This window comes from Aspergillus wentii (genome assembly GCF_001890725.1).
Source record: "Aspergillus wentii DTO 134E9 unplaced genomic scaffold ASPWEscaffold_3, whole genome shotgun sequence".
Classification (NCBI taxonomy): Eukaryota; Fungi; Ascomycota; class Eurotiomycetes; order Eurotiales; family Aspergillaceae; genus Aspergillus; species Aspergillus wentii.
The window spans coordinates 2,841,947-2,855,556 of NW_024467834.1; the positions used below are offsets into that span (position 1 = coordinate 2,841,947).

Genomic DNA, 13,610 nt, shown 5'->3' on the forward strand with positions numbered 1-13,610 from the left:
ATAACCTCCCGCGGAACAAGAAGTGATTGCTGTTTGATGGCATTCTCCTCATCCAAGACAGTAGATGCAACATAGCAAGCAACTACCCGCCCGTCAACCTGCGATAACCTCCACCACGCCCAACATGCTGCTTCTCATACGCTCTTGAATTGCGGCGCAGTCAACCTGCCTGCATGCTCCCGCCCTGTCATTGGCTGCTTTCCCTCTCCCGCACCGTCGAGTGTGATGCGACAGACCGGCGCTGTGACGAGACCTTCGAACCTCCCAACGGGATGTTCCGAACCACCGCCAGTCCAACGACGGGCGTTACTGGCGTGAAGAGCGCACATCCTGCAGCCCAGGGGCGTCAGCGCAACGAGTCCTCGACGAATCCCAGCCTCGAATGAATCGAAATGCTCGAGCTTGGGCCGTGGGCCTCCCCGCAGCAGCGCAGCAGCAGGTTGCGACAACCTGACTGCCTGCCCTTTGTATCTCCCACCTTGGCCATGCTACCTTGAGAAATGGCTCACTTGACTTTTTGTCTTTCTCGATACTTCCTACCTCTTCCTGCGAAGAAATCCATCGTGCGAATCGTCTACTGATAACTTTCAACCTTCTTGTCGTTGACTATCATCGCATGCTTCGGGTGGTGGCCTTGCGCATTACGCACATGTAGATCGTCACCGAGAGACTGCATGAGAAAAAAAGACCACACAGACCGTACATGCATGGGCCGAAAATCACGTTGTCGATTTTTTTTGGGTTCCCTCGCCCGTTTTATGTCGAATTATCGCTTTTCGCCTGGAATCTACTAGAGGAGGAATTCGTGCTCACGCATGTTGAAGGATTGATACCGCAAAGATGAGCCGGCAATTACATCTGGACACTTCCAATCTGGGAGCAAATGTTCACCGAAGATATTCTTTTCTCGAGACGCCAATGGAGATGCATGCTCCGGGTCAGCAGTATAATGAGCAACGAAATAATGAGCAACAATTCGATCGCCAACAGGATAATGGCGACCAGCAATTGGATGCTCAACAGTATAGCGAGCAACAGCACGGACAGCATTATGACAGCCCGCAACACCACACTGAACAATACAACGGCCAACAATATGATGGGCAGCAACATAACGCTCAACAGTATCACGGACAGCAAGAAATCGCCCAGCAGTATCATGGACAGCAATATGTGCAACAATACGGACAACAATATACCGGGCCACAGTATGACGCTCAACAATTTAATGTCCAGCAGTATAACGGACAGCAACATATTATTCCACAGCATAATTCTCAGCAATATAATGGAGAACAGTATCATGGGCAACAGCACAATAACCAACCATTTTCGCCGCAAATATACTCCCCCGATCAAATCCAGCAACACACAGTGGTACCTATTCAATCACCAAGCATATACAACGAAAAAGCGCAACACCTACTGCAAAATCCGGTCACATCTCCTTATAATGCTCCGCCACCGGAACAGCATCCTGCAAACTATGCTCCCTATGCCGAAGACACCATCCAGTCAACCCGTCAAATAGAAGTCCAAGCGCCGCAGTATTCGTACGCAGCGCCTCCGAATTCCCCGGGACCACTTCCGATCAAGACGAGCCCAGAGGCTTCAGAGCAGGCACGAGAGACACAAGCTGTAGCGGTTGCGCCAGATACAAACCCCCTCCACTCGCCTACCTTTCCTCGCTTCCCTCCACCAACAGCTAGAAGTACACCCCAGTTAGCCGCCTCGGATGATATCACGGCATACCATCAGCCGGGACAAATAGCTCACCCGAACCAGGTGATCAAAGGAGGAACCTGGAGACACAGTCTATGCGATTGTTCCAATATTTGGACTTGCTGCCTCGGATTATTATGTCCTTGTATATTATACGGAAAGACACAGCATCGTCTTTCCCTCAAGTCAAAGAACGAGGATCCGACAAATATGTTGGGCTATGAGACGTGCAATGGATCGTGTACAGCAATGGCTTTGCTCTGCGGTTGCCAATGTGAGTACCTGGAATTCAAACACACCAGTGATGCTCTTTTACTAACATTCTATTTCCAGGGCTCTTGGCAACTATTCAACACAATCGGACACGAAAGGCCTATGGTATCAGAGGCGATGTTGGGTCGGATTGTGTCCGAGCAACTTGCTGCACCTGCTGCACGCTCATTCAAGACGAAACAGAAATCAAGAAACGAGAAGAGGAACGCGGAAAAGCTGCCATCGCCACCGGAGCAGCCTTGGTATCCCCATATACTGCACCAGTGCAGATGACATATGGCCCACCGCCACGATAATCTCCTACAACTCGCATCTAATTCGAAAACATAATGGAAATATTTAAGGTCTGGATATAATGCTGCATTTATGAAAAACAGCTCTTGTGTGATGTACATACCCTGACGATAGATTTTTCTTCTGTTTCTTGCGTCTTTTTTCACGATGATGTTATATATCCCCTTCTATGTGTTCCTTGTACAACATCGTTGGAGCGGTTTTTGACTTGGATCTTTCTTCCTGTATGACATGACGTTGGCTACCTTGATGATTTAATTTCATTAGCATTCAGCACATGGCCCGTGTGTTTGTGTGCTGGCGTTGATCTGGTGCTATTGTATGGTGAATAGTTTTGCTTTTTTCCCTCCCAACAGTCGATCATATGTACAATGTATGAAAGTTGTAGTAGAAGAATATCCTGTATGATGAGTCCTAATCAAGATGATAAAAAAAGTACTGCATGAACATCTGCTCCCCTTTGATCAACAAGTGTGTAAAAAGAAAAGTCACCGTGAACTCTGCATGGGATACGGGGATGTTCACCACTACAAATGGCCGAGACCGCACGGGTGGCGGATCATCCTCGAACCGCACTCCCCCATCTCTTGGTAGCACGTCTGAGTCTGTCTGACTATTCATTTACCATGAGCTGCTGTACATAGAGTTTTCGCACGATTTACCTGGTACTTTTCTGATTGTTGACTCGACTCATTTATATCAACCCGTGATCTCCTTTCTGCGACGTCGACTGCAACTCCACTGCGCCTGCTCGGCGAACTTGAGACATCTCTCCTTTACGATCGCCACTAACGTTAACCCCGTACTTTGCACTTCGAACCCGACCGTACCGTCGCCGGTCGGCATTCGGCCTACCCACCCCAACGCAAAAGGCAATAATGGAGTTTTGAGCGTGCGGTTGAATCATCCTCATTCTGAGAAAGAAAAGAAGAGGTTTATCTTGATGGTCCCGAGCTGTCTTGAAGGACGACACGGGAAAATAACGTTCGTCTGATCATGGGGGATGCTGCACGCATAACTCCCCGCCAGATATGGGCTCAACCAACATCGACGACTACAAAGACCTACCAGCCCGGCTGTACTCCGTATCTCCTTCCAAGTGAAGGTATGTCGCCCTTTTCTGATGCGTCATTGGTTTATGGCTTTGTTTAAATCCATGAGGCGGTGTCTTGGTTGAATACTTCGTTCGCTTTCTCGATGACATGTCGTACTAACGGGGTGTGGTTTTTTTCGCAACCAATTCTAGGCCTTTTACATTTGAATCGCTCCTATACGCTCACTCTTACACAAAATGCCATCTTCGAACCCTTCTGTACGAACCATCCCACTGAAACCGGACACGCGTCTCCCGTACTCGACACTGGCGATCCGTTTTACTCCTCTACAACTCCGCAGCTATACGCCATCGCCTGCGCGACAGTCGTCAGCTATCTTCTCGTCATTATCCTTTTTATAACGCCTCGGACATTCTACGTCGGTGGCCCCGGCGGTGGTGCCAATTTTCTGGGTCGACATGGTATGATCAGCGGTTCTTATAGTGGTAACTCTTCGGTCGTGGGAGTCGGTGGTCGGCCATGGTTGCAAAAGGTTGCGGCGCTTTTGGTTGCGATATCCTTGACTATTGCAAGCGCAGATTCTTTTAGGGTGGCTGAACAACAATATGACTATGGGTACTCGGACGCCGATGCGCTTACAGAGCAAGTTATCGATGGGATGGAGATTCGAATTGTTCGGGTTATTTCCAGCACTTTTCTTTGGCTTGCGCAAGTTCAGACGTTGATTCGATTATTTCCGCGACATAAGGAGAAAGTTATGATTAAATGGGCCGGGTTCGCATTGATCGTTTTGGATACAACATTCAGCATTCTTGACAACTTCCTTGTCCACACTCGCACCACACGGCCTCGACTATATGACGATGCAATACCCGCGTTGGATTACTTATTTGAGCTTGCGCTCAACTTACTCTACGCTGCGTGGGTCATTTTCTATTCGATATCCAAACATCGGTTTGCTTTTTTCCACCCGAAAATGAGGAATATATGCCTGGTCGCCCTTTTATCTCTATGCGCGGTTCTCATACCCGTCGTTTTCTTCGTTCTGGATATCGCAAAACAAGAGGTTGCTGGCTGGGGTACTTATATACGGTGGGTTGGATCAGCCGCAGCCAGTGTGGTTGTTTGGGAATGGGTGGAACGGATCGAAGCGTTGGAACGAGATGAAAGAAAGGATGGTATCCTCGGGAGGGAAATATTTGATGGCGATGAGATGTTGGAAGTGACGCCTTCCGAAGAGGTCGATTGGCCTCGACAACCATTCAATGGCACCGATAGGGGCGGGGGAACTGGAATGTCTTCAGGATGGGGCGGCATGATGGGCTTGTCGCACCGGCCATTGCGGACCCGGGTTGGTATCCAGCGTGGGAACCGTTATCTCCCAGCCCAACCGAATGAGACTCCTGCCGATCCACGGCGTCGAGATCCGGCCCGACCTACGCCTCCGCCAGCAGCTATTACACCAATTAGCCGGGCTGATACCACGAGTGCCGCTAGCACGGTTTATAATGTTCGCTACCACCCTGTCTCAAGTCCGACGCCCCCTGTCGCGATGCCACATATGGAAGAAGAAGAGGAGGAGCTCGAAGATCCCAAGGAGATAACTGGTATTGATGAGAGGCAACCGAACAATGCAGTCGATGGTGAACTCTTGGCACAGACAACTAGAGAACAATCCCCTCAAGTTGTCAATACAGACCACCGATGGCGGACTCTTTTCAATCCTTTCAAGAGAAGGCGTGCGTCCCTACCAAGAGAGGTTGCTTCGGCGCAGGCAGAAGAAGAACGGTCTTCTGAAAGAGAGGAACTGGATTTGGAGGATGGCAACGAGCAACATCTTGGAGCCCCGAGAAATGACCACCTGTTCCACTTCAACCGAAGGGTAAGACCTGGATCAGGACGACAAGGTGCTGACGCGCCCTTGCCAGTTACTGTCATTCCTGCTCGACGACGAGGCCAACATACATGGTCACCGCAGTGGTTTAACGATGCCAGTCTTCTCGAACCAGCACAGCACCACCAACCTCAGCCAGGCCGTTCTAATTTGCCTGTGAGAGTTATTCCATCGCAAACTGCGACTGCTGCGCCGTGGATCACGCCCAACGGAGAGCCAGATCAAGGTGATGGAAATTATGAGTTGCGCTATGACCCTGATGCAGCTGCCCTTATTGGTCCTGATGATTATTTCTCTGATCGTCATTCACCAAATGTTGCACAACATGACACCATCAGGGTCTCTGCTGAGACATCTGATCGATCTGAAGGGCAATCCCATATCGGGACGCCACCACCCCAGGACTCTAGACCGTCCCTCGATGGACAGCAATCTCCGCATCACCATGGTAGAACAGCAAGCGAGAACGTGTCTGGGCGGCAGGACTCGTCCACCTGATAAGAAAGCGGCGTAATGCCATAATTCATCGTGCATACTTTATGACGACTGGCGCTGGTGCATGGGGTGCATAATACGGGGGAGTTTTCTGTTTCTGTTTCTCTTCTCATTCTCAAATCCGGTTGGTTACTTAGCGAGGAGTATTTGGGTGGCATCAATCATCTCAGGAAAGATGGACTAATTTTCTTCTTCGTTTTTCTTTTTTATTTTATTTTAACTTTCCATTTTCTTCTTATCTCAGGCAGGGAAGGATTGGGTATTAAGGAGAACAAATTGATCTCATGGTACATTTCGGCTGGCTTTTTATTGCACAAGGCAGCCACGAAAAGGAAATGAAGAGGAGTGGATTTTTGGTGTATCAAGATACCCCTGGATTTATATACATCTATAATTATATCGCATTACTATCAATATCATCATCATTGGTTTTATTCTTCTAGCATGTGATTGGGGATAGACTAGAAAGTTCCCCGTAATTTATGATGGAAGGTCTCGGGAAGGCTTTGGTCCGCTCAGATCGATCGAAAAAGCTCTCCGCTCCCACCTGTGCGGTCATCAGAACATCCATGCCTCCTCTGCCTTGCGCACCTTATCGACCCTCTCGTATTCCAGTTCATGCTGCGACTCCATCGCCGGACGTCGCATCATGGCGGCCGTCAATCGGAATATGTTCGATGCAAGCATCATGACGGATCGGCCGCACGAAGGCTCATTGATGGTCTTGCCGTTAAACATCATCGCCCTGATCATTTCACATGTGAGTTGCGTGTCTTTTGCTTTGTTCGAAAGAAGATTCCAACTTCCCCTCCCAAAAGTGGGACAGATCATGAAGCTAACTCTTGCAACTTGCTGTAAAACAATAGATGGACGATACTGGTGACCTTGCCCGTCTGTGCAGTACTTGTCGGGTCCTCAACTACATGGCCCTGCCACAGCTGTACAGGAACCTCACCCTGACCTCCTACGACAAGATTCGGTATCGCGGAGATGAACCTGAAGGAATGGGGAGCGCGAGTCCTTTTTCATTAGGACTCAGTGCTGTTATCACCCGCCCATATGCAACGTTGGTGCGATCGCTGACGCTGCGGGGGGACTGGAGGGAACATGAGCTGGAGGAGCACGCCCGAGTCGGCAGGGTGCCGGACTCATCGATGATGCTGAATATTGCCGTTCGGGCGGCTGTCGACCGCATGACAGAGCTGAGAACTTTCAACTGGGAGCTGAATACGAAAATGCTGGAGACGGTTTATCTGGGGCTGGCGCAATTGCCCAAGCTCACCTCGCTCACCGTCCGGTTTCCCTCGAGCCGTCACCCTCGACCGACGATTGTCATTCCGGCATTGCCTCACCTTCGCCATTTGAGGCTCACCGATATGGATCCTCTTTGTTATCCGGATGATATTTCGACTCTGCTTTGGAAAAGTAAGAAGTTGCGGGAGCTCACAATGCACTGGTCCCCTCGCATGAGAAATGCGCAAGAACCTAGCGTCATGCTTAATCATTACTTCCGCAAATGTATTGCGGCGAAACAACCTCTACCCATTAAAAAGCTCTCTCTTCTGAATTTGTATGCATTTCACAGCGAGGAGTTTAATTTGGCGTTTGATCCCAGGACGATAGAAGACGTCACCATTCTTAATGATACCCCATTGGAGAATGGAAACCTCATGAACACCTTTGTCGACAACAGCTGGCCGACTTACCCTCCAAATATGGACATGAAAATCAAGGCCATCAGGCAGAATGCTTCGTCCAAGAGACACGCTGAATTCTTAGGCAATTTCTCGGGACTGGAGAGGTTATACTTTGTCAACGTTCCTCAAGATCCCATCAACTCCCTCGCTCCCTCCAAACACCCGGCAGGAGCACCATTGTCTGCTACTCTTACACCTCCCCAGGACCACACCCATTTCGCTTCGAATGGTACTGCTACCAACTCCCCTTCTCCATCGCCGATAGGTGGTTCGTCCGGCATCCAAGATTTCTACCTTAACAATATCATGTCGAACCATTGCGCGACACTGCGTCACCTCTTACTTCCTTCGCGGTGGCCTCTTTCTCCAAGCATGATAGCTCGGCTCGTTCGTGTCAGCCCGCAGTTGGAACAGCTTGCTTTTGCGGCCGAACTTTCCAGCATGGATACACTGGGTCTCATGCTTCCATTTCTCCACAACCTTGCTGCCATTCGCATCCTCATTCCCACAGGCCGTCCATCAATTCCTCTAGGAAATGGCGCTGCTCCCCAGCCGGCCAAGTGCAGTATGGCCACTGCAAAGACACTTGCAGATATGGTCGAATTGGACGACGAAATCCTCACAGAGGGGATGAGTCTTGCGCTTGGAGATAAGGAAATATATAGTAAACTGAAAATTGTCGGGTTTGGCAGAAAGGCATGGGAATTAGGTAGATTTTACAGTGCCCCAGCACCGCCACGCATCGAACACCCGAGTTCATCGCAATCGCCCGCAGCAGCCAGTACTGTCGATACGGTGGAACTAAATGAATATAATCAGAGTCCCAAGAGTGATACTACTCCCGGTCGTGGCCCGTTATCGAACCCACAGTTTGAAGTCAACGGTGCCCCCAGTACAGGCTCCACGACTCCTACAGGACCCCCAAGACGACCGACACAACGGGCAATACAGCCCCCTTCAGTACTGGGTAAACGCCCACGAGAAGATGAGCGTTGGCCTCCAATGCCCGCTAAACACATTCCGCCATACGATAGTCTGGTCACTGGCGAAGATAACTTTTATTGCCCTCCACCGGTTGTTGGCCTGGATGGTCGTGTCATAAGGCGAGAATTGCGCCGCGTGGGCTGGGAGGTTCTTCAGCACTGGGAGATTTGGGGTCTCGATACACAAGAGGCATAATTAAGTCGATTTTGTGACCGGCCGAAAAGGTCTTTCCCCTCTTGATATAGGGTTTAACATCAAGACATGGGACATGTCTATATAGGAGACGGCGCCTATTCACATATACTGCTCTGGATGGGATACATATGGATGGAGTTGTGAACATAAATCAGTTAAATGGGGTTCATTGGTGTTTTGAGGTACCTGGGATATCTCTCTTTCTCTTTCTCTTTTTCATGTATAATGTTGGTTATAGCCGTTGAGCAAGGCACATTTCTCTTCTCCTTTCATTTGTTGTTGAGGTGTTAGTCTGGCTTGTACTCATAGACAGCCTAATCTTCCTCTTAGTCTACCATCCTCCAACAATTCATGCAACTGAGACAGCATCTTAGTTCCAATCTTGAATAAATGGCCCCCACAGGTCAGTTACTCCATCGAGTTAAAGGTGTTTCGCAGTTCTGCCCCAAATAATCGCCCTGCCCTGCACTGCCCCGTTGACATCATCGGGCGCGTTGTTAGCGGGTTGGGATCCTCATGCCTTTTCCTCTTCTGGGCTTTAAGCCTCAGAACAAGCCTCTCTCGTGCCGTCGATGCAAAGTCTTGTGTTGGCTACAACTTGCAGCATGCAATCATCATTGGATCAGACCATCCTTGCGCCCCTGTGGTTTGATGATTTTCCAATCGTCGCTTCCCTCCATTATGAGACATAAGAACCCAACAACCCCGCCTCCATCCTGTTGCATCTCCAGGTTCAAATCATGGTGAATATCTAGTCCATCAAAAATGGCACCCATCACAAAGAAATCAAAACCAGAGCCAGAGTCACAGGAGGTGGCAGACCAGCCACCGTCCTATGAAGATAGCGCTGGTCCATTACCGATCACGCTGCCCTTCCTGGATCTTCATCGCACCGCAGGCCCAGGAGAATCCACCACCGTGACCTCGGACGAATGTATCGCTCACTTGAAATTCCTCGGCGCACTGGCCGACCTGCGTGAATTAATCAGCCAAAAAGACGGATTATTCGGGCTCTATGACGACCAGGTGAATCGCGTGCCGCCAGAACGAGCCAACGAGGCAAGTGCTCGCATTCGCGAAAAGCGCTGGGCCGTGTATGTTGCTCGCGCAGTGGATCGCTTCACCATCTGGTGGGAAGCGGCCATTCCGAGATGTGGCACTCCCCCGACCGTGACCCAGGTGCGCAGAGAAAGTCGCAATCCGAGGGAGATGGGCATCTTGCCGATTATGTGGGAGACGGAACAGCTTCCACCGCTGGGTATGTGATTAACCAGCTAAGATGATGATGTTGTATTAAACGTTGTGTGTGTTAGATGTTCTCATGGTTTGGCACGCCTATATACTGAACCCCCGTGACTATCTCGAAGACTGTTTCCGCCAGGCTAGGATGAGCTGTTGGATCACTGGGTTCCCTTGGACGGTGATCAATCCCTGCATCGACGATAGGGACTTGGCATATGTGGTGCCTGAAGAAGGGAGGAACTTCTTTGCGGCAACAACTGGCCTGAACTGGGATAATTTGCACGATCCGGAAACTAAGACGCTCGTTTGTCCTCGCTATAAGTGTCCTGTTCCCGTTCCTTGGACGAACGGTGCCATAAACGCCGACTGCAACTTTGAAGAGAGTGATGGATATGCCGATAAGAGCTTCCACGCGACTTGTCCTCGTCCCTTTTGTCAATGCACGATTGACCATGAGAAGTTGAAGCTCAGAAAATTCAGAGCAGACTTGGTCGAGTTGGTTGAGCTTAACCGGCCTATGCCCGGCACGGTGCTCAACTTGAACGGTGCGCTCAAAAGCCAGACCAGGATGCCAGAACTATATCCGAATGCTCTCATGCTCGCCCTGCAATTTCATTTGATGGATATGTTAAAGGCGGGTTCTATTCATCTGACCAAAATGGTTCACCTCCGCGACTGGATTGAACAGCAGATTAAGCAGAGATGGGTCCTGCTAGAAGCGAACCATCAATCAAGAGCAGTGGACGGCATCTATCGCGATAAGAATTCTCGAATTGCCATTCGCAAGATGATGTCTCGATACTGGAGCAATAGCTCCCCCTTTGCCCTGGACTTGGTCGGGGCTGTGATTCGGCAGGGCACTTTTGTGCAGAAAATGGATGACCTGGACTGGCTTCATTCCCCGACGGTGAGCCAGACAATGGACCGATTGATTAAAAAATACCAGGTCTTCTTTAAAATCATGGCGAGCCACCCAGGAAAGATGGCTGTGCCTACTTTGGATGTCGATCTAGCGTGGCATACGCATCAACTGTCTCCAGCTCGATACTACGATTACTCTGTTTCGAAGACCAAGGACATTTTCATCGACCATGATGATAAAGTGGAAGAAACCAAGTTGTCGGACGGATTTGAGTGGACAACAAAAGAATATCGCAGGCTGACAGGCGGGGACATCTACAGCCAGTGTCTCTGCTGGTATTGTGAGGCCGTGAGAGCTCCCAGTTTGCTGGAACGGTTTTCTTCTCATGACACCCGAGCACGAGAAAATCTTCATGATCGTGAAGGTGTCTCATCCGATCCGAACCGGAATCCGCATATCTCGGCCCACAATGCTGTGAGAGTGGAAGGATTTTCGAAAAATGACAGTCACATCCAGTTGAAGATGCAGCGGCTTCGCGCCAGCTACGAAAGGGCTTGTCGGAGAGCAGACAAGCAAGACAAGAAGAAGCAAAGCAAAGACGGGAAAGGAAAAGCTGTTGATGAGAAGAATGGCAAAGACAATCGCAGATCAACTATAATTGACCCCTACCCTGTGCCTCTGATCTGGGGCTATCCCATTGCTGTGCCCTATGCCGCTCCCTACATGTGCGACCCCGGAGTCAACTCTGCTTCCTACGCCAACAACCCGGCCTGTATGAATGTCACACCAGGTGCCATGGGCAACTGTGTCGGTGGCACTTGTGGAGGAGGAGTAGCTGCTGGAGGCTGTGCAGGAGGAGGCGGTGGGGGGGGATGCGCCGGAGGAGTTGGAGGCGGCGGAGGATGTGCAGGAGGCGGTGGTGGAATAGGAGGATGCGGAGGAGGTGGTGGAGGTTGTGGAGGAGGAGGGGGGGGAGGGGGATGTGGTGGTGGTGGTAAGTTTCGTCTATTGTCTATCTGAATGTGAATTCATGCTAATGTTATAATCACAGGTGGTGGAGCTTGATCGCCAAAAAAAGCGTTTGTGATGGACTTTAGGATCCATTCTTATACACGAATATACCCTAGACCGTTGATGCTCAGACTGAAATAATAGACTTGGCCTTGCTGGCTTTATTATTACCAAAATATTCGTTGCCCTAATTTCAATCTTCATTTGGATCAATGTTGTCTTAGAGAGTAGATCAAGAACTGTTCTGAGACATGGGGTTCTGACCAATATAGTATGGCACAAAGAATTCTCTAATATATTTATGTCTATCTCAAAGAACGTTGGCAGATGAAAGAGAAGAGTTGGTTCTTCCAAAGGAATCTAATAGATATATCGATGATGTTGTGCTGCATATATCAGGAAGGCACCACCCACACCCAAACAACCAACTTCTTTGTCAACCACGCTGCATCTTCTTCCTCCCACAGCTTTTAACCATCATCTTTAAGTCCCATCGCTTCATATACCATCTCTTCAGATATTCCATCATTATCTACCATCCTCCTTTCCATTTCGTCTCATCCACAACAGCCTCGAAACCCCGAATAAGATGACCGAGAAAATAAGTCCCGGTCGACAGTCGACCATTGGTAAAATGGCAGAAAAGACCGAAGAGTACTGGCGATCAGTTCTTGGAAGACTCAAAGGACGCAAGGCCGAGCCGGACAATTCCCAGCGTACCGAAGGCATCATCATGAATCTGAACCGAATCTACGACACCGCTGAGGATCTAACATCTGTCTTTCTCGACCCATCCGAATACAGCAGTCTGTCTATCAAATGCGAGGAATTGAAGCTAAAAGACAATGGCTCCTACGCTCTACTGCCACAACCGTGCTTCTTCAAGCCTCTGTCGCTGAGAAACATTCTTTCTCACCCCGTCAACAGACACGCAATGTGCGAGAGGGACCGCAATTACCAGGACATCTTTGACAAGGCTATTGAGAGCTTTGGACCCCTCAAGTCAACACCTATCGAGGCTGCGGATCTGCTCTGCTCGCGACTGAGCTGGGAAGTTGCGGGATATCCAAGAGTAGGAACAGATTGCGGGAATAGTACTCTTTTTTCACTCGCGAAATGGGCTACGAGGTATGTATAAGGATTTTTGAAACCAATTTTAACAAAATAATGACATTTTCAGGAACTTCACCGCGAATGGAGTGTTCTCGGATGTATTCGAAGATACGCTTTTCAATTCAAACGAGCCACCCTGGAACCCAGTTGAAGCTTACAAGCTTCCAGAGGAATATCCCCATACTATGTTTACAATGCGACACGATGTTCAAGGGGAGGAAGAATTACTGCGTGGAGAAGTCCTGGCGATTGTCGCAGCAATGAGTACCAGGATGAAACTCTACTCATCATCAGGGCATTTATATATACCCGTAAGTGACGGGCCTTTGTCTACAGTCTAATAGTCCCCGCAGATCTTTGCTTTTAACACTTGTATTTATATCTAGGTCCTAGTTTTCTCCTTTATGGGAAAGCAGCACGGAAGAATTCTTCAAGCGTATTACAATGGGACCGCGGTTGTCATTCGAATGACAAAGCTTTACGATTTCACAACTGCAGCGAATGCCAGGAAGCACTTGCAGCTTTTCGCGCAGCATATGGCAAACAATCCAACTGGTAACACCAAGGATTGGGTGACGTATGAGTGATCCTCATTGCGCTGAGAAGGATCAAATATCGCCAGAATTCCATTGCTTTTATCTGCGTTGAGTAGAAGGGCGGAACACATGCGCTAGGTTTACTGCTTTTTGGCGTCTGCTATCATTTTTGGGAAAAGGGTTATACTATCATCACTGTAATTACAAGAATAAATCAAAACACCAGTTGCATTTGTT

The 13,610-nt window shown here is 49.3% G+C and overlaps 5 protein-coding genes across 5 annotated transcripts; all 5 read left to right on the forward strand.

The window, feature by feature from the left end:
* Nucleotides 1-840: 840 nt before the first annotated feature.
* ASPWEDRAFT_26776 (DUF614 domain protein) lies at nucleotides 841-2,291 on the forward strand (the record flags this gene model as incomplete). The annotated part of the gene is made up of 2 exons (XM_040832895.1): nucleotides 841-1,996; nucleotides 2,056-2,291. The coding sequence occupies 2 exons, from the start codon at nucleotides 841-843 to the stop codon at nucleotides 2,289-2,291; spliced, it is 1,392 nt and encodes a 463-aa protein (XP_040691060.1).
* A 582-nt stretch (nucleotides 2,292-2,873) lies between these two features.
* Nucleotides 2,874-6,169, forward strand: ASPWEDRAFT_39071 (PalH/RIM21 family protein). Its single transcript, XM_040835023.1, has 2 exons — nucleotides 2,874-3,394; nucleotides 3,536-6,169. Exons 1-2 carry the CDS (start codon nucleotides 3,286-3,288, stop codon nucleotides 5,734-5,736), a joined length of 2,310 nt encoding a protein of 769 aa, XP_040691061.1. The 5' UTR covers nucleotides 2,874-3,285; the 3' UTR covers nucleotides 5,737-6,169.
* On the forward strand, nucleotides 6,161-8,965 carry ASPWEDRAFT_39072 (uncharacterized protein). The gene is made up of 2 exons (XM_040835024.1): nucleotides 6,161-6,493; nucleotides 6,600-8,965. The coding sequence occupies exons 1-2, from the start codon at nucleotides 6,383-6,385 to the stop codon at nucleotides 8,607-8,609; spliced, it is 2,121 nt and encodes a 706-aa protein (XP_040691062.1). The 5' UTR covers nucleotides 6,161-6,382; the 3' UTR covers nucleotides 8,610-8,965.
* Nucleotides 8,966-9,158: 193 nt separating this feature from the next.
* Nucleotides 9,159-11,901, forward strand: ASPWEDRAFT_39073 (uncharacterized protein). Its single transcript, XM_040835025.1, has 3 exons — nucleotides 9,159-9,867; nucleotides 9,923-11,707; nucleotides 11,765-11,901. The coding sequence occupies exons 1-3, from the start codon at nucleotides 9,375-9,377 to the stop codon at nucleotides 11,776-11,778; spliced, it is 2,292 nt and encodes a 763-aa protein (XP_040691063.1). The 5' UTR covers nucleotides 9,159-9,374; the 3' UTR covers nucleotides 11,779-11,901.
* A 419-nt stretch (nucleotides 11,902-12,320) lies between these two features.
* On the forward strand, nucleotides 12,321-13,457 carry ASPWEDRAFT_182268 (uncharacterized protein). The gene is made up of 3 exons (XM_040831911.1): nucleotides 12,321-12,852; nucleotides 12,905-13,148; nucleotides 13,224-13,457. The coding sequence occupies exons 1-3, from the start codon at nucleotides 12,359-12,361 to the stop codon at nucleotides 13,422-13,424; spliced, it is 939 nt and encodes a 312-aa protein (XP_040691064.1). The 5' UTR covers nucleotides 12,321-12,358; the 3' UTR covers nucleotides 13,425-13,457.
* The last annotated feature ends 153 nt before the right edge of the window (nucleotides 13,458-13,610 follow it).

Excerpts from the sequence above, each read along its gene's own strand:
- ASPWEDRAFT_39072 (XM_040835024.1), top strand. The coding sequence starts at position 6,383 with ATGGCGGCCGTCAATCGGAATATGTTCGATGCAAGCATCATGACGGAT. Across the intron at positions 6,494-6,599 it reads TCGCCCTGATCATTTCACAT|ATGGACGATACTGGTGACCT; the intron begins GTGAGTTGCGTG and ends GTAAAACAATAG.
- ASPWEDRAFT_182268 (XM_040831911.1), top strand. The coding sequence starts at position 12,359 with ATGGCAGAAAAGACCGAAGAGTACTGGCGATCAGTTCTTGGAAGACTC. Across the intron at positions 12,853-12,904 it reads CTCGCGAAATGGGCTACGAG|GAACTTCACCGCGAATGGAG; the intron begins GTATGTATAAGG and ends TGACATTTTCAG. Across the intron at positions 13,149-13,223 it reads CAGGGCATTTATATATACCC|GTCCTAGTTTTCTCCTTTAT; the intron begins GTAAGTGACGGG and ends ATTTATATCTAG.
- ASPWEDRAFT_39073 (XM_040835025.1), top strand. The coding sequence starts at position 9,375 with ATGGCACCCATCACAAAGAAATCAAAACCAGAGCCAGAGTCACAGGAG. Across the intron at positions 9,868-9,922 it reads GGAACAGCTTCCACCGCTGG|ATGTTCTCATGGTTTGGCAC; the intron begins GTATGTGATTAA and ends TGTGTGTGTTAG.
- ASPWEDRAFT_39071 (XM_040835023.1), top strand. The coding sequence starts at position 3,286 with ATGGGGGATGCTGCACGCATAACTCCCCGCCAGATATGGGCTCAACCA. Across the intron at positions 3,395-3,535 it reads GTATCTCCTTCCAAGTGAAG|GCCTTTTACATTTGAATCGC; the intron begins GTATGTCGCCCT and ends AACCAATTCTAG.